We start from the raw sequence: 20,313 nt of genomic DNA, 5'->3' as shown, positions 1-20,313 counted from the left end.
ATGTTGCTGGTCAGTAAAGATAACCAAGTCCTTATTTTCCTGTGACTCAGTAAGGCATTATAATTATAATCATTATTTAGTGGCGGATTGGTGTAAGCGGTTGCACAATGGATTCTCCCTTGCTGAGCGGTGTCCTGATTTGCCTGCTTCCGCAGACCTCTTTATCAGATTCATTCATTATTTAATGTGACGCGCGGTTCTGATGAGGGCCGCTCCCCCGTTGGTCAGCTCTAGATGACAGTCTCTCCACCAAATGCCACATTTACAGATCAAACAACAGATGGGAATAGCGGGGAGAGATAGCGGGCAGAGGTCTTACAATGCTGAGTCCTGACGTGGATGTCGCACAGGCTGACAAATAAAAGGATACGCTATAATTTGTCACCGCAGAGAGATCGCTCGGTGACACTGGCTGTCTGTGGATTTCACTGATCCCTTTACGCTTTTTTTCCACTTTTTTTTCGATATAATATTTTACCAGCCGCAGCCTCCCATTTATTTTGGGGCAGCTGGACAGTGGGGGATAAAGAAAGCAACATTTTACACCATGGAGAGTTTTTTAGGCGTTGTTGAACTAGAGATCCCAGCACATCTCCGCATGTTCCCAGCGTATAACTGTAACCAGGACACAAAGTAAACTGCTTATATTTGCCAACATTAATAAAGTGTCCTGTAATCTACATTTCTAAACCTGTTAAAATGGGATTTTATTCCCAAAACTAAAATTTCCATAACTACTATTAAAGCAAACCTGAAGCGGAAATAAACGTATGAGATAATGAATTGTATGTGTAGTACAACTAAGCAATAGAACATTAGTAGCAAAGAAAACATATTGTTTCCTAATATTGGGAAAGTTAGGAAGAACTTGGGTATCATGCATGCAAAAGAGCTTCTTTGAGCTCTTCGACCCAATTAGGTCGAAGGCAGTCCTGTTTTCTGAAGTACTTAACCATTTAAGCCGCCCGGACGTGATCCTCATGTCCAGGCGACTGCTCTGCTACGGTGCCGCGCTCCGGCCCACCCCTGTGCCGTTCCCCGGTAGCCCTGAGATCAATGAACAGTAACATGGTTCCCGTTCACTGATCTAAGGCCCCAGCAGAAAAACCGACAGTCTCTTATCAGAGGCCGAGGTCTTTCTGAAAAAAAAAAAGTTTTCCGTCCTCCTTATGCTTCCGGGAAGCGAGGAGGACATATTAAAAAAACCAAAATTTCAATGTGGCCATCTTGTGGCCAAATAGTAAAACTACATCTTCATACATTTTTCAAGGCAATTTACACACATAACATTTAAAATTAACTGTTTATTTCCCACACCAAAAAATTACCCAAATGTTTTAATGGAAAAAAATTACAGTAAACAAAAAACAACATAAATAGTTACCTAAGGCAGGGTTTTTCAACCCTGTCCTCAAGTACCACCAACAGTGCATGTTTTGTGGAAATAATCCACAGAAGGCAGTTAAACCGCTCTGCTGAGACACTAATTACCTCACCTGTGAATGTTTGTGGTTTTCTGCAAAACATGCACTGTTGGTGGTACTTGAGGACGGGGTTGAAAAGCCCTGACCTAAGGGTCTGAACTTTTTAAATATGCATGTGAAGAGGGTAGACTACGAACATTTTTTAAATTATAAACTTGTATATAGTGATGGACGCAAAACTGAAAAAATGCAGCTTTAATTCCAAATAAAATATTGGCGCCATACACTGTGATAGGGACAAAATTTAAATGGTATAATAACTGAGACAAATGGGCAAATAAAATACATAGGTTTTAGTTATGGTAGCATGTATTATTTTTAAAATATAATGGCCGAAAACTGAGATAATTTTTTCAAATGTTTTTTTTTTTTCTTTACAAAATGTCTTACCCAAAGAAAGCCTAATTAGTGGTGGAAAAAAACAAGATACAGATCAATTAATTTTGATAATTAGTGATAAAGTTATTAGCTAATAAATGGGAGGTGAAAATTGCTCTGATGGATAAGGTGAAAAATCCCCGCGGGCTGAAATGGTTAAACAACCAAGAATAAGTGAGGCCTAGTGCACACCGAGCGGTTTTTGGAGCGATCCGCCGGCCGCATCCACCTTTAAAAACGCTTGGCTAATGTATTGCAATGGGATGGTGCACACCGGCGGTTTGAGGTTTTTGATGGACGCAAAACTGAAAAAATGCACCATACATTGTGATAGGGACAAAATTTAAATGGTGTAATAAACTAGACAAATGGGCAAATAAAATACATAGGTTTTAATTATGGTAGAATGTATTATTTTAAAGCTACAATGGCCGAAAACTGAGAGATAATTTTTTCCATTTTTTTCTTAATATTCCAGTTAAAATGCATTTATAAAAAAATAATTCTTAGCAAAATGTATTACCCAAATAAAGCCTAATTAGTGGTGGAAAAAACAAGATACAGATCAATTCATTTTGATAATTAGTGATAAAGTTATAAGCTAATGAATGGGAGGTGAAAATTGCATGATGCATAAGGTGAAAAATCTCAGCGGGCTGAAATGGTTAAACAACCAAGAATAAGTGAGAGACAACTTGAGATAAGGTTTTACTGCAGGAAAGTTCAAAGGGTCATTATTTCGTTTTTTGTTTTATAGCATAAGACAGTGTGTGGTTACTGTGACAGAATGATGCAATGTTATAAAAAAACAACAACATATATATATAACTGAAAATAAAAATATGAGATTCTAGTCTTTACTACTAATGTTGTATTCATTATCAGTACTACACATACAATTTTTGTTATATCATAAGTTTCTTTATGGCTTCAGATTTGCTTTAATTACATAAAAGAACATTTGAAAACATTCCCACACATAACCTGTGTGTAAAAAAAAAATGTTCATTGCAGAGAGCAGGATAAGCTTGCTCATCTCTAGTCTTTGGCAAATATAATAATTGCCGGCTGAAGCTCTCTAAGGCATGTTACTTTGCTCTGCCCCCCTCCTTTAGTGGCTGGATAGTGTACTGGTTAAGGGCTCTATTCAGTAGGAGACCTTGGGCAAGACTCCCGAACACTGCTATTGCCTATAGAGTACTACCTAGTGGCTGCAGCTATGGCGCTTTGTGTCCGCCATGAGAAACGTGTGATATTTATGTTATTTGTCTTGTATTTCTGCTGAAATTATTCAGCTGTTGCCAGGGTGACGTGTCTGTTCAGCAGAGGGAGGGGGCAGAGTGAAGACACAATTCTCAGAGAGTTTCAGCTGGAAATGAATACAGTTTCCTTTGCAGATAACTAGAGATAAGCAAGCATCTCCTGCTCTTTTTTTTTTTTTTTTTTTTTTTTTTTTTTTTTTTTTACACACTTTCAAATGTTCTTTTATGTAACTAAGAGTAGTTAAGGAAATGTTAGTTTTGGAAATATAATCCCACTTTAAAAGAAAAAGGGAGCTGTCCTTACTATTGTAGCACACGTCACAATACACTACAATACGCATTCTATCCTGCAGGTCTTTACTGCATTTTCCTCTGTGGTGTTAAAAATACCTCCTTAGCTTATATTAATTGCTAGGTCAGACCTAGGTGGGTCAGGCAAGGTGGAGACGAACGTAAAAAAGCACAGACATACTCTAAACTTTTTCATCCAAAACAATCTTTGCAGAACTTTTCAGGTAGCAGTTGCCTACCTATGCGCTATGGTACCGTGCTGCCCATTCTTGAAGAGCTGCGCTTTGAGGGCTTGTTTGAACGTGTTAACAGCTGAGGCAAGCCTGGTGGTGGGAGGGAGTTCCAGAATTCTTTTGCTTTGTATGATAGAATAAGGAGTTTAAACTGGTTCTTTGGGTAACTGGTAGTTAACCCCCCTGGCGGTACAATAAAATAGCCAGGGGGGTGGCGCAGCACTTTTTAAAAATGTATTTATTTTTTTAAATCATGTAGCTAGCCTAGCGCTAGCTACATGATAACCGCTGTGCAGCGGCATCCCCCCACCTCTTCCAATCACCTCCGGCGATCAGAGCAAACAGGAAATCCTGTTCAGACTGGGATTTCCGGTTTGGCTTCCCCCATCACCATGGCGATGATCGGGATGACGTCATCCACGTCATGGCGTCGGAGGGGTTCCCAATCCCCCCCTTTAGCGCTGCCTGGCGGTGATTGGCCAGGCTGCGCAAGGGGTCGGGGCGCCGCATCGGGTAGCGGCGAATCGGTGTGGAGCGGCGGCGATCGGGTGCTACACGCAGCTAGCAAAGTGCTAGCTGCGTGTAGCAAAAAAAAAAAATTATGGAAATCGGCCCACCAGGGCCTGAGAAATCCTCCGCAGCGGCTTACCCCGTATCCAGCACGGGGTTACCGCTAAGGAGGTTAATGGAGTGATTGACATAGGGGGGCTTCATCAGATGCGTGGGAGGAGAGGTGGATGAGGAGGGCAGCACAGTTCAGAAGGGACTGGAGAGGTGCTAGTCTAGACTTTGGTAGACCATAAAGTAGGGTGTTACATTAGTCTAGATGGGATATGATTGGAGCATGTACATTCTTGCCAACTGTGAAAGGAAGGGACAAATTCTGGAAATGTTTTTGAGATGGAATTAGCAGGAGGTTGGTAATGTGTTAATACGTGGTCCAAATGAGACTGCAGAGTTACCCCCAGACAGCGAGCTTTAGGAGTTGAAGTTACAGGGGAAATGCAGTGAAAATAACTAATGAAAAAAGTGCTTAATTTTTACAATAATTATGTATAAATGATTTAGTCAGTGTTTTCCCATTGTAAAATCTTTCCTCTCCCTGATTTACATACCAACATCTATTAAATGGTGCCATTTTTACTGCTGGCAGGTGATGTCTGTGGAAGGAGATGATGCATTTTTGGCAGTTGGAAACAGCTGTTATTTCCCACAATGCAACAAGTCTCCCACAGTGTGATGTCAGCACCCTGGTGATGACATCACACTGTGGGAGGGGTCTCACCTCAATATCAGCCATACAGAGCTCCCTGATGATCCGTTTGAGAAAAGTTAAAGAATTCTTGTAGGAAAGGGGGTATCCGCTACTGATTGGGGTGAAGCTAAATTCTTGGTTACGGTTTCTCTTTAAAGAACCCAAACTGCCATCTGGTGCCAAGAGCACCAGGTTTTCTTGCCTTTTCTTCACGTTTTTCACATTATCCTCATTTTTTCTCCTTTGTTTTTGCCGTCCTCTTCTGTGTATTCCTCTCACGTCTTCATTAAAGCTCTAGCTGGGTAATTAGTCTGGGAAATTAGCTGCTGCAATCACTCAGGATTTAAAGAGCAGCATGGAAATGGTCTTAATTGGTGCTCTGATGATTTGTTTAAATAGCCAGCGTATTGGAGGTCTGGCAGAGTCCCGACCGTGGCCCAGACTTCTACACTCTAACTTTTTAATGTAGGATAATCGTCCCTCTCAGTCAGAGCAGGAAGATTTCCAGGTGCTGGAGAGCAGGAAATATTTACAGTAAACCGAAGACGTCAAATGCTAAAGATTTGATACTTACCTGGGGCTTCCTCCAGCCCCATAAGCTTGCCTGAGTCCCTCACCGTCCTCTTCAGTGCCGCCGTCCTCCCGCAGTCTGCTGTTCAGCCGCGATCAGCACCAGTAACAGGCTCAGTCGCTTCAGTCGGGGTCTTCTGCGCATGCGCAGACCTCCTGCACCTGCGCAGAAGGCCACTGCTGAGCCTGTTACCGGGGCTGATCGTGGCTGAATGGCAGACTGCGGTAGGACGGCGAGGGACTCAGGCGAGCTTATGGGGCTTGAAGAAGCTCCGGGAAAGTATCGAATCTTTAGAATTTGACGTCTCTGGTACACTTTAAATATGGCAAAATAAAAAACGCCCTGCACACTCCAAGAGTAAAACTACAGCCGCCCACTCTTCATTTTGTGAATCTTGGCATCCAGATGCTGGCAGCCATGTTTTTCCGGTCCTCGGAGGCTCTTTTGGGTGAAATCAACGACTTTCACATGACCACAGACTGCGATCCACCATAGAGGTAGAGCTAGAGCCTCAGTCATTGGATTAGACCAGGCGTGAAAAATGAGCTGCAAGCTCCTCCTCTGTACAGCTTACCCCCTCATAGAGCAGAACAGGAAGCACCTAGGCAGTCTGTACGTGACCTCTCGGGTGAGAGGGTCATTTGTCACATGACCACAGATGGCAATCTCGCCATAGGGCTAGAGCTAGAGCCTCAGACATTGGATTAGACCAGGTGTGAGAAATGCAAGCTCCTCCTCTGCGCAGCTTATTCCTCATAGAGCAGAACAGGAAGCACCTAGGAGGTCTGTATGCCACAAACACATTATTGGCCTCAATTCTGGTAGCTATGTGAGATAAATATTTTTTTTGTAGGTAAAATACCTCATGAGGTGTTTTCCTCTTTTTTTTTTTTTTTTTAGCAATTCTGAAAGATTTTTCTCCATTTCCGAACATGAGGTAAAACAGGAGGTAAAACTTGAGGTAAATGCATAAAGTGAGGTAAAACATGAGGTATTTCAGCGGTAAGCATGCAGTAAATAAATTATAGTAGTCTTTTTCTTTCATAAGTTAGGATAGTCTTTGGAAGATGTTTGGTTTTTTTTTTGAGGGGGGATGGTGTATTTGATTATGTAGCAGCCTATGAAAAGTATTTTTATAGGCAAAAAAAAAATAATCCAGTAAATATTTGGAGTTTTATTTCTACTATTATTTTATATTACACAGCCTGAATAGGAACGACACTAAAACAGCAATAGGAACTCCACTAAAAACTGCAAAATGCATACAAATTGACTTTACCTCCAGGTACAGGCAGGTCTTAAACTCCTCAGTAAATTATGCTCTAACATGCCCCCTAATTTCCATGAGAATAGCTATTATTACCTCATAATTTACCTCATGAGGTAAAACATGACTAAAACCTACCAGATTTGCTAAATGTCATTACCTCATGAGGTAAATTACCTCACATGAGGTATTTTGTTTGATAACCCTACAAGAATTGAGGCCATTGCAGATCAGCGCTGGCAATGTCCTGTTCCAGCTTTGCCTTTTTGGGAATGTATCACTGGGTGCATATAAAATGAAATGGAAAGGTATATTTTAAAAACATTTTTTACAAAAAGTCTTGTGGAGCACTCATAAATCCTTGTTGCAAATGGAGTTTCACTATATTTATCCAACGTAAATAGAAAATGTAATGGAATTGGACATGGTTAGCATTTGTAGGTAAACTCCAAAAATACATTTTTGCTTAGCTGAGCTATAAGTGTGGATGAATGACAACTGGCTGAAACTGAATGCTGACAATACTGAGGTCCTTGTTCAAGACCAACTCTTAGCATCAAAATAGCTCTATTCTAAATCAACACCAATCGGGATAGGGAATTCAGACATAAACAGCTCTGACCTTGTGTGTAGCCTTGGTGTGCTAATCGATGGGGAATTGAGCTTCACAAACCAAATCTTGGTTATAGTCAAATACTTTCATCTGAGGAACATTGCAAAAATTAATCATCTCAGTCTCCCAGAGGATCTTTGAACCCTACTTCATGCCTTCCTCACATCACAGTTAGACTATTGCAATGCCCTCTATGCAGGCCTCCCAGACAAGGACCTGTAATGCCTGCAACTAGTACAGAATGCTGCTGCTGCCAGATTAATTAAAAGGGTCCGTCCACGTTACTTTGTTCAAATGTATCGGTTCGGTCTGTTCCGCCGACCGTAGCGTGAGTTTGGGTCTGCAGCGGGTTTTCTGGACTGATGTATCCGTTCCATTAACCGTGTGCTAACAAAATGGAGGGTCACGGATGGAACACTGAGCCTTCTAAAAGATGATCCATGCCATGGATCAGTTTTTACACGGATCAGTTGTCCAACCATGGAAGTGTGAAACTGGGCCTTATAATTTTGATATCAACTGGAGAGTTTATATTTGCAAATGTTGCAGTATATGTGAGTTGACAGGTTTGAACTCCTCCCTTGGTTTCTAGGAGGTTTTAGTACCCTATACTCTCCTTGTGGTTTGGTGTCACTCCAAGCTGCTTGATTTCCCTATTGTACTGGTCCAAGCCCTCTCTCATAGAGCCATATCAATCCCTGCCATGCACCAATGAGGACCAAAAGTCCGCAACAGGTTTGTCTGCACATGGGGTTGAGGTGGCTCTGTAAAATGTAAAGCTATAGGTTAGCTAGTCACCAGTGGTTCTGGATGCTAGCCAGGCTTCGGGGGCATAAAGAGACAATTTGTGCATTGTGGGTAACCACACGTTTACTTAAAGCTGAATTATTGTAAATTCCTTCTGTTTTAAGAAGGTAAACCAACCTAAGCATTACTTATTAGTAGGAGGGCTTTTTTTAGTCCCCTTTACTCTCCTTGGGTTTTGGGTCACCCCGAGCTGCTTGGTTACAGGGAGGTTTGAGGACTCAATCAAGTCATGTTCACTGGAAGTTAATAAGTTAAATACCACTGGCTGCATGAACGATTCCCCCCTTAGCTGGAAATATTTCTAATATGAGTAAAATATGACCTTTAATAATCCCGATGTGTCATGTGAATGGCTAATTTTGTTTTTCTAGATGAGCCCAGTGAAGAGGGAAGTACAATAGTGGCTGAAGAAGCAGAGAGGGGCAATGACATGCTGCAGGAGAGCCTGGAGGATTCTGTCCTGAGGGCGGGGAATGCGCCCATCGTCCGCTCCAGCTCCCCAGTCTTCGCTCTGTCTCCAGCATCTAGAGCCAGGTAGGATTATACTGGGACTTCAATGCGATCCATGTGGCTAACCCATATGTAGATAATGCATGATGCTACCATACTACCAATCTAAGCACAGAGATCCACATGCTTCAAGTGTTAAGTTACTTATTGTTTGTTGTGCCGCAGAAGTCATAAGCTGTCTACACGTTAGATTAAAGAGAGATTACCCACTGTTCTGTGTTTATTATGTAGTCTACCTGCAGTGTGCATTCCAATATAATCATAATTGTGCCTGCTGTAATGAATCTCATCTCAGTCAGTTGTCTCTATTCTGGTACATTGCCTGGGAGAGGGAAGCTTGTTATCTCCCCTCCCACATTCCTGCTCCTCACTGATTGGCTGAAGGCAGTTCAGTGTGACATGAGACTGAGAAAGGAAATACACCTCACCCTTCTGCAGAAGCTGCTGAAATACAAGCTATGCTCTGCTCACATGTGTTTACAAAGCAAGCTAGATATGACTGTGCAGTTTCTACAGAGCTCAGTAGAAAGGAGGGCTGGCAATGAATACACCATTTCAGGTAGGAGAAAAAAAAAGAATAAAGGTTAAGTGACATTGAGATTGGCTTCTTTCGGGCAGTAAAAATGGAAATTGCCTGGAACAGTTTTCTCTTTATTTACTAAATTAAATTCACTGAAATCAAAACATGGACAGTACAATGCATATGTTATGTAAGTAGAAAAAGTCTTTATCTACCCCCACCCCCAGGGTCACACTGTAGTCACTTCCTGTCTGAGTCAGGACTGAGTCAGCCACTTACATACCTGATATTTAACTCTTTCAGGCAGAGAAAGAAAAAAGGAACACAGCATAGTTATTTGTGTGCTAGGCACTGTACATACAAATGTTTATCTCATCATGTCACATGTCATCACATGGCAGATCTATCTGATATTGATAATTTGCCACATTGCATTCCACACGGTATTAGAACTGACCATATCCTTCACCCCACTGCAACTGCAATCTTAGTACTGCTCTCTACAGTACAAAGAGTTGTAGTTTTGCTCTTGTGCAGCTCCTGCTTGCCATCCCAGCACTCCAACCCCCACGCCCTGCATCTCGCTCGGAACAGCCTTTCCTGATCAATGGTCAGTCAACAACAAAACAATCAGACATTTTCATTTAAAGGGACCTGGGTTCAAAACCCACAGATCGCCAGCGGATAACACAACATCCCAAAATAAAGGAAATAGTTGGTGCCACATATCCTGCAGGCATGTGTCTGCTAGCATTAAGGCCAACCTAGAGGGGTTCCTACGCTTAAGCCCAGGTCACTTTAAATTTTGCTCTGTGGATTTGCCCAGCCTTGTGACTGAGAGACTACCAAGTTTTTGCTCTGTATACGGTAATTTATACACAGCAAAATGTGTAGACATTGCATGGGGTTATAGTACAATATGACTGTGATGTTATTGGTGTAACCGTGGTAGTATCAACAGGATTACTTAAACTGCAGTATAGAAAAGCAACCACAAGGTGTCACTGTGTATGCAATGTGCTGCAATGAACTCTATGGCATTGTGATTTCCTGTATTCTTTCTGTGATCCTCTCTTTTCTAAGTAATCTGCATTATCTGATGGTTGTGTATGATTTTTTTCTGCATGTTTTCTTCAGTAAATAGTTCTAACTTGTTATGCTAGGTGCCTATCTGCATGTACAGAATGCTCTGCTCTATCAGTGACCAAATACAGGGGCATAATAATAGCTCCTTCGGCCCCTGTGATCGTGTGGGGGTTGGGCTGGCGGGGGCGGTGACTGTTGGGCCTTGCTCTTCCTTGCTCTACCCACTCACAATCGTAGTGCAGAGGAGCACTGTGTAAATATACTTGCAGCCACTTTTTTTTTTTACCCTCTTTCCTTTTTATCTCTTGGTGTTTAGACTTACACTTATTGTCCGCTCATGTGTGCTTTGGGTCCTTAGTCAGGTATATAATGGTCATCCACTTGTATAATGTGTTTACATTTGGGGTGTGTATTGCAGCCTGTACTCCAGCCGTCTGGATCCCACCCCTTTCTTGTCCTAGCCCGCTATGAAGGACCTTCCTAAAACGTCCCATCACTGTTGGCCATATCCCTGGCTCACACAGTGGGACGGAATCCGCCTGTAGGCGGAGGCTATGGTACGCACCTCACGTCATTACGTGAGTGTGCGCCGTAGTAACCAGGGTCAGATTGGGGAAGCGGACGTCTGAAGTGCGCTCCATGGTGGAGCGCACGCGTTCTTCCGCTCCCCAACGTGGGCGGAACGCGAGAGAGGGATGGCCCGGAAGTTTGGAGGAAGGCCTGGCGTCACGTTTAAAACGCCAAGTAATACGAATGGCGGTGAGCTTCTCCCCGCCATGGAGTCCTGTCTGTGAAAAAGCGCTGACAAGCGCGAAACAATTGTCGACAATACCATCTACTCTGCAACTGGTCAACTACTTGCGGTGATGTATTACTGAATTAACATCTGAAATGTCATATATGTTACTCCTGGAATAAATGAAGCTTTATGAACTGGTGCCCACGTTAAGTTGTTTCTATTGATGTAAAGTTTTTTTTACTATGCTGCCCCCTCTGGCTCCTAGTAACATGACAAGCATGGGAAGGTGGGGGCTCAGTGTGCAGAGTGCCGTATAATGATCTGTTTGCTGGGGGGTCCTGGCCACAAATCAAGCGATGCATTTATAATGTACAGACTTTAGTGATTATTTAGTGGTTAGTTAGGTTTTCTTTAGTTTAGCAAATGTAGTTGTTAACTTTGCCTAACACATTATAGATACACTTTCATGGGGTCGATTGAAAATAATGCACTGTGAGGACAAAGTGCCTTTTACTAGGCTATAAATTGCATCAAAGCGTTCCTGCCGCCTGCAAATATGTGCAGCCCTTCAATGTTTCCTGTTCTACTGCTACTATAAAGTAGTTTTCCCCAGCAGAGCTCCCTGCAATCCCTCCTGTGCTCGGCCAACATCCGAAGTCTAAATTCAAGCTGACGGGTGAGTTTGGCACTGACGTGACGTCTCCAGGGCCCGAGTCCCGCGGATCGGAAAATGTTATCTTTTATTAAAGCGTTGTATAAAATAAAGCAGTCCGTATGTTGAAGGGCAGCATGAGGAAAATGTAATTTCACTTTAGCTTATTGAATTAAAGATCAGAGCGCAGGCTGGATGAATTGAAGAGTCTTCCTCCTCCTCTCCGGAGAGTGCCGTCAATTGCTGCCAATCCTCGGTGAGCCCCGGCTGGGTCAGGGTCAGCCACTTCTCTCATTCTTGGCCTTTGTCCCGCTCCAGTTTTCGGCCGGCAGAAGAGCTCTGATTGTTCCTTTAAAAGCCAACAAGACCTTCAGCTGGCCACGCACAGATTTTAATGCAATCGTTTCGTGCCGTGATTTTTAAACCGTCATAAGTGAAGGTAAACAAAATTTAAATTAGGCATGCAATCCCATTAAAAACGTTTAATTTTGTTCAGTGTGATAGAATTGCTGACACATACCTATACGGTTATTATTAATCGCAATGGATTTATCTTAGAAGCCCTAATTAAAGAACACCTGTAATGAAAAAAGAGCCCGGGGGGGGGGGGGGTATTTACGTCGGGAGGAGGAAGCATCTGGATTCTAATGAGGCTCCCCCCCCCACCCTCTCTTGCTGCCCCGATCCAGCGTTAGTGGTGCCTGAGTGACGGTGCTGGAACCAGGATTATAACAATCCTGTGAGTGTCTCGGGCATTTGCGGCTTTCATGCTCAGGCAGAAATAGCTGAGCCCGATCGCATCCACTGCGCAGGCGCAGACACGTCAATTAGCCGCAAGTGCATCTGCGTGCGGCTCCCACAGGATTGCGATGATCCCGGAGGCCGCTTGTCAGCGCTGGATCGGGGCTGCAGGAGAGGACAGGGCAGGCTTCATTAGGATCCAGAGGCTTCCCAGGTAAGTATACCCCAGAGTTTTTTTTTTTTACAGTTTTACTTTAAGACTTCTGTTAGTTTAAAGTGGGATAAACGCCGTATTAACTGACATAATTAAAACGAATCATCCAATAAGAAATTATTTATTTAGCTTAACCTATCCTGTTGTTTTTAGTGTTCACTGTCAGATTTAAGAGAAATGTGGTATGAAAAAAAAAATATTTATGCTGGTTTCCATCTTTACTGTTTCCCTGTGACATCACTTCTGCCCCCCCTTTTTTTTTACCCAGCTCAGTGTTAATTTACTGCTTGTTTTACAGATTAATGTCTCTTCCACAACAAACATCACCTAGATAACAGGCTTACAGTTACATTCTGCTCATAGAGTCATTATCTTATCTAAAATGGGATGTTTCTGTTATTTGAATTTTGTGATTTGCATTTTGAGATAAAAACAAAACAAAAAGGTACTTCCTGCAATCCTGTGGGCACTGCCCAGTTCAGTAAAGGCACACAGACCGGGTACGAATGGTAAGAATAAAAAATTACAGGACATATAGGGACCTATTTAAGAAAAAAGGGGTTCACATATATACATGGGCAGAGTGATCTCCGTGAAGCATACCCAGGTGACAACCTGCAGTCCAATTGGACAGCAGTGTCACCTGATGTGGAATTTGATTGGAAACCAGCGAATAACTGCTTCCTGGCTTCCATGTGGATGGGGTGGTGCCAGCACTTCTGTTCTAGATGCGGACCACCAATATTTAAAAATGTAGCTGACCGCATCTATAAGTAATACATTTTGTGCGTGTGGGGCCGGTAAAAAAGCCTCAGGGGGCCACATTTGGTAAAACTGAAGCGAAGAAAGAAAAAAAAGTCGGACTTTGCTTGTATTTGATCAACTTATCCAATACACCTTTAGGGACCCTCTGAAGGCTTTGGGAAGACTCCTGTCCTCAAGTGCACCCAAAGACGGGTGGCTCTATACTGTGTATGCACGCTCACGCATGCGCAGTACAATACCGCCCATCTTCAGTATCACTCAGGGACATGAGTCGTCCTGGAGGAAGTGTAACTTCAGCAGGGTTACAAGAACACCGAGGGGGGGGGGGGCAAAAGGCTCAAGAGGACTCTGTTTGTTTTGCATCCCTACAGAGTTTCTGAGTTTCTTTAACCACTTGAAGACTGTAGGCTTACACCCCCCCCCCCCCCCCCCCCCCTAGTGACCAGGCTATTTTTTACCATTCAGGCCACTGCAGCTTTAAGGCCTTGCTGCAGGGCTCCTCCTCCTTTCTGCCCACCAACAGAGATTTTCTGTAAGTGGGCTCTGATTGCTGCTGTGTTTATTTTTTTTATTTGTGGGGTTTATAAATAAATGTACATTAAAATATTTATTTATTTATCAGCCTATGAGAGCCTCCTTGGGGGACAGCCAAGTGACACGGCTGTCCCCAGTACAGTGGTACCGTAGATCACAGTTCTGTATACTGTAAATAGACGGCGGTTTCGCTGTCTAACAGTCTCCTAGCAGCATCACCGATTGGAGACTGGTAGCAGGGATGCGCGCCATCCCCTGCAAACCACGCCCCCCCCCCCCCCCCCCCCCCCAGGGCTTAACGCCAATTGGCATTACACGGTCTTGGGGGAGCCGCCGTGTTCACGCCTATTGGCGTGACTCGGTCGTTAGGTAGGTAAAGTGGACCTGAACTCTTGCACATGACAGACAGAGAAATGCACCCTGTGTGTATTTAGATAGTTTAGCCTGTCTAATTCCCTCTCATCTGTGACTAATCACATCTGTAATATCATCTCTCAGCTGTGTCAGCTGGCTGTCTGAGCACAAACACAAGATGTTAACCCTATGCCTGCTTCCATGAAAGCAGAAGGTACTCACACTGCAGAATTATTGCAGGATTTGTATCAGCTGTACCAAAGACATTTATTTTTTTTCTTTAAAGATTATGCTGTTACTTATCTTATAAAGCAGGGAGGAAGTTCAGAGTTCAGGTCAGCTTTAATAATATATGCAGAGTTCTCAATATTTTCATACAACCTTCAGTATAATAGTGAACAGAAAGTAACTCACCTGCGGAGCTTTGGTGGTAGAATTGGCTGTAGGTTACATGAGCATTGCACCCATCACTATAATGCTTCCCACTCCTGTCCCCTGGCACCTCGTCCCACTTCCTGTGGAAACACAAATTCCCCTTCTCCGTTGTTTCGAATTCCGTCAACAAGTGGCAGTTGGGAAGCAGATGGCTCACCCGCGAGAGGTCCCAGTGTCAGCTGGACTACGTTCAAAACCCCTTCTCAGATATGTGATATTTGATGAATATGTCACTTTTATATACATCCGCTCTCCTAAGCGCTTCTTTCAAACTGCTAAACAAGTGAGAAAGGAAGATGTATTTAACTGCTTGTCTGCCAGAAAGACTGCGATGTGAGTAAACTACTCTGAAAATCAGTAGAGTCCCGATTATCTGGAACTCAACTTATGCTGGGCATACACGGTTTGTTTTTGCCGCTCAATTCTCCCGCTCGATCGATTCCGCAGGCGATTCTCTTATCTTCCGCTCGTTTTTCTTATCTTTTTCCATTGTGTTCAATGCGGAATCGAGCGGCGAAACGATCGGGCGGGAGATCGGACATGCCGGAAATAATCTATCGAGCCCATCTAAATGACTCAAAAACGAACAGTGTATTCCCAGCATAAAATGCAACCTGGAGACCGATCGACCATCCGATTCAATTATTATAATCGAATCGGATGAAAATCTGTGTCGCCAAGTGCATGTCTGATCGACGTGCGAGCAATTTCAGGCAGAAATTTGTCCCGTGAATCGGTCATACATGCTGCAAGATGTAGGGCCGACTTGCTCGATCAGGTACGTGGCGGTAACATCGAACGATATCGGGACGAGTGACCGAACCGGCTGAAGTCCCCCCTAATGTTCAATGTGCTGCCCCGGTGCCCAGTGCACTATACATTACCTCTCTGTGTCTGCCGCTGGTTCCCTGCTCCATACACGGGCACCACATGATTGCCGGAGTAAAGTGGGAGCGTGTGACGTCACATGCGCCCATGTGAACGATGGCAACCACGTGGAGTGGGTGTATGGACAAAGGACGGCGCCCAGAGCGAGCGGCAGACACTGACAGGTAATGTATAGGGAAATGGGCATCGGGGGGGGGGGGCACAGTGAACATTAGGGAGGAGTCTGACCATCATCGTTAGATGTATAGCCACCTTAACCAGTAGTTTCGACCAACCAGTACAAATCACCTGCAGTACTCACAGCAGTGAAGGCCAAGTTCTTAGACGGTTTGTGGGCTCTGCTGTGCTTGAAGACTGGGTTCCACGACTCTGCCAAGGTTAATATACTTTCAGTTACTGTATTTTAACATTTAATACAGAGTTCATGGTGTGTATATAGAGTGGCTTTTAGGACCATTGTAGTCCCTTACACACTCCAATGAGTTCTGGGTCACCATGAGCTTGCTGGTTAGTCTATATAGAGTGGGGTATAGTGCTGTATTAGCTGGCCTATTCTTAACACTAAGTCTCAAGCAACCAGAAAGCTCACTTATCTGGCATAAGTCAATCCCCATCGGTGCCAAATAACTGAGACTCAACTGTAATATGTATACTGTATGAAGATGTACTATGATCCTGAATTCTTATATAATCATCTAACCAAATGATCTTAGGATTCTGGGTACCGTTTGGAGATCAAATACCAAATCAACAAGTATGCCATTGTATTGATTAGTTTTTACTGTGCTTTGCTGAGATTGTCAGGTGCCCTGAGGTAGTTTAAGTCTGATGTAGGTTTCTCAGGGGTAGCTATTTAGGTGCTTAAAGTGGATCCAAGATGAACTTTTACTCATTGCATAATTGTGTTGTCTTCATATAGTTTATTGGGCATTCCTCAAGCCAAGTACTTTTTTGTTTTGTTTCTAAATTCTAATTCCCTATAAACTAAACAAGACTCACCCACAGTTTTTCACAGTGCCTTGGCACTGTAGCAAGGGCTTATGGGAGCTCAGTCTGTGCAGGAGGAGGAGGAGGATACTAGCCAGAGATTTCAGAGGCAGAGGGGAGGAGGAGAGGGGACTGAATTTACACACAGGCAAGCTGATAGTATCTCTAGCCCTCAGCCTGTGACAATGTGACAAACAGAACATGGCTGCCCTTATTTTATCACAGGAATAAATAATCATAAAATGTTGAAGCTGTTTGCAGCTAGATATGCTGTGTAAACTATCTAAACGTTAGATAAGATGTATAGACAAGTTACTTGTTATAATTATTTTTTCATCTCAGATCTGCTTTAAAACGAACCTGTAAAAATAAACTTGAGGTTTTTAACTGTATTCGTTTTACAAAAAAAAGTGAATAGAACTACACAGAGTCTCATATTTTTATCTTCAGTTTAAGGGCATAAATTTGAATACTGAATTCTAAACAGCAGCCATGACCATTCACCTTGTTGAGCTGAAAAACAAGCAGAAGTAATGCCATTTTGAACTTTTTAGTGCTAAAACCTTATCACAGGCTTTTTTCTCTCAGACAGATGAAGTTCTTTCAACTTTACTTTTCAGGAAATCAGCCAAATTCTACAAACATTTGGACAAGCTTGTTTGCATAGATAACTCTAGTTCTTTAAAGGGAAGGTCCAGGCATGATAAAAAAGGATCTGTTTAACCCGGGCTTCCTCCAGCCCCTGGCAGCCGCTATGTTTCACACCGCAGCTCCACTCTCAGCCGCCAGCCTAGGGTCTCTGCCGGTGCGGAGGCCGACCTCGCCAGGCGCAGAGGCAGGCAGCCGCCGGAGAGATATGTAGAGGGTGCACTTCTCTTGCGCAGACTGGCCGCGACTGGCCGAAGTTACGGGCCCCGATATAGAGGATGCAATATCGAGTTTAGGCGAGGCACACCTTACCGTATGCTCTTGGGTGCATAGCCAGGATGCAAAAGCCACATCAGTCCAGCATGAAAGATTCAAGTTTGGCTAGCACCCCAATGTCAATATTCCAGGATATTTTATTTCTTATTGTATGCACAACATGACAATTGTTTTGGGGCCACAGAGGGTCTCCTTCATCAGATAAAGTGCAGACATACCCCTTTATCTGATGAAGGGGACCCTCCGTGGCCCCGAAACAATTGTCATGTTGTGCATACAATAAGGAATAAGATATCCTGGAATATTGACATTGGTGTGCTAGCCAAACTTGAATCTCCGATACCGAGGATGGTGGCGTGGGAGTGATCTGTGTGCATGGGGCTAAGGAAGCCCCAGATATATTTAAAACTTTTAATTGAAATCGTCTCTGGTTTCCTTTAAGAAGCGAAACTTATTTATAGTGAACCTTTTTGGTACCTTACTAAACCCTAGTGGCCTTACCATGTGCTAACTGGGCAATCTGTAACATTAATCCATGCCTTGCACTGACGAGGACCAGCCTGTCCAAATCAGCTGTGTGCATGTGGGATTAAGAGGCTATAGGCTCACTGTACACCAGAGGCTCTGGATGTGTGCCTGGCTTTCAGGAACATAAAGAAATAATTTTCATGTTCAGCAGTGATGCATCATGGGAGATCTTCCGTGCCTACGTAAAGCTGGATAATTGCAACTATCATCTGTTTTAATAAGGCAAATGTATAGTTAGCTGGTATTGAAGGTGATAGCAGAAGATTTATGAAGGGATATGCACTGCAGATGGCTGTCCTACCTTAATTACTCACATTCATTCTCTCTCCTCTCCTTTCTCTCTCAAATTCAAAAGAGCTTTATTGGCAGGACCAAGATACATATAGGCCTTACCAAATGAAAGACAGATGGGAGATATGAAGGGGGGGGGGGGGGGGGGCAGGCTAGATGTGTAATCCGTAGAATAGTCTTTGGACATTCTCTTCTCTCTCCTCTCTCTCTTGCATACATTAAAAGCAAGAAGTTTTGAATCAGGATGATACCATTTATTGGCTAACTTAGAAAAAAAGGTGTATATTACATCAAAGGACAACATACAGTACATTAACCTCCCTGGCGTCCTATTAAGATCGCCAGGGCGGCTGCAGGAGGGTTTTTTTTAAATAAAAAAAAAAACTATTTCATGCAGCCAACTGAAAGTTGGCTGCATGAAAGCCCACTAGAGGGCGCTCCATATGCGCACTTCTGATCGCCTCCGGCGATCAGAAGTAACAAGGAAGGCCACAATGAGCGGCCTTCCTTGTTTCGCTTTTCTCGTCGCCATGGCGACGAGCGGAGTGACGTCATGGACGTTAGCCGACGTCCTGACGTCAGCCGCCTCCGATCCAGCCCTTAGCGCTGGCCGGAACTGTTTGTTCCAGCTGCGCTGGGCTCGGGCGGCTGGGGGGACCCTCTTTCGCCGCTGCTCGCGGCGGAGATCAGGTAGCACACACGGCTGGCAAAGTGCCGGCTGCGTGTGCTCCTTTTTATTTGATAGAAATCGGCCCAGCGGGGCCTGAGAAATCCTCCTGCGCAGTTAACTAAAATTCTAAATGCCACATATATATATTTACAGTAATTACTAGCAAATAGTAATGCAAAGGCTTTTTTTTCTATTTCATGTTTTATGTGAAGAAAATATGACCTTTATAAAGAACAGTTGGCACTAGTAAAGTAAGGGCACAAGGAAACAAAAAGGGTGCAAAGTGAAGTCGAAATGTCAAAATATCGTTTATAACAATGTTTTTTATTGGCTCTTCATCTTTCTCTCTGTTAGACGAATAAATATGGTAAAATGATGGTATTAAAAGGCGGAGGGGTGAAGCTGAAATAAGTGTAAATGATAAATACCTTTGTATATTGGGCACCTAATGAGTACAAAAAAATATTTACAGTGGTATATATTACAGATATTTTACTAAAACGAAACCTAACCCTACTTTCAAACAGAACCCTCTCCTTCCGACACCTAAACCTAAAACCCCCTTTTCTGACGCCTAACCATTTTAACGACTGCCTAACGCCCATAGGCGTCGGCGGGTCGTTAGTGGTATAGCATGGAAACGGCCGCTCGATCGAGCGGCCTTTCCATGCTAGTTCACGGAGACTGTCTCCGTGAACAGCGTGCGAGCCGCCGATCGCGGCTCGCACGCATAATGTAAACATCCGGGGAAGAAATCCCCGCTGTTTACATCACACGGCGCTGCTGCGCAGCAGCGGCGTGACATAGATCGGCAATCCCCGGCCTCTGATTGGCCGGGGATCGCCGGCATCTGATAGGCAGAAGCCTGTCCTATCCGGCGCAGGACGGAACTCCGTCCTGCGCCACTCACAGGTACAGGGAGAGGGAGGGAAAGCCGGGGAGGGCGGAAAGCGCTGCAGAGGGGGGCTTTGAAGAGCCCCCCCCCGGAAAGTGCAGGCAGCCGGCGGCGATCAGACCCCCCCAGCAGGAAAGGCCTGATCGCCCTGGCTATTTCCTGATCGGTGCTGCGGGCTGGAGAGTCCACGCAGCACCGATCAGAAGAAAACCCCGTGGTCCTTAAGTGGTTAAAACCCCCATTCCTCTGCAGCAATGTACGTTAAAAAATGACCCTCTTGGACGAAGAAATCCTGATATTATAGATCCTGCGTGCCCAATAGGTCGATTGCGATCTACTGGTATATCGTGACCGCCTGCTGAGTAGATCTTGGCCTTGTCCTGTCATAATTTGGAGCCACGGCTGTCTTATTTTGCTGC

General features: G+C 43.9%; 1 protein-coding gene across 6 annotated transcripts in view; it reads left to right on the top strand.

Moving 5' to 3' along the window:
* Positions 1 to 20,313, top strand: part of RAD18 (RAD18 E3 ubiquitin protein ligase) — a 618,600-nt gene that overhangs the window by 353,081 nt on the left and 245,206 nt on the right. For all 6 annotated transcript variants that reach the window (XM_068252779.1, XM_068252778.1, XM_068252780.1 and 3 more), the window contains exon 11: positions 8,533 to 8,695. In XM_068252779.1, the coding sequence (XP_068108880.1) occupies positions 8,533 to 8,695 (163 nt within the window). The remainder of the gene's footprint in view (positions 1 to 8,532; positions 8,696 to 20,313) is intronic.

Source organism: Hyperolius riggenbachi, chromosome 9, assembly GCF_040937935.1.
Source record: "Hyperolius riggenbachi isolate aHypRig1 chromosome 9, aHypRig1.pri, whole genome shotgun sequence".
Lineage (NCBI taxonomy): Eukaryota > Metazoa > Chordata > Amphibia > Anura > Hyperoliidae > Hyperolius > Hyperolius riggenbachi.
Note: the sequence above shows the minus strand (reverse complement) of the source record. Positions and strands in the feature narration are given on the sequence as shown.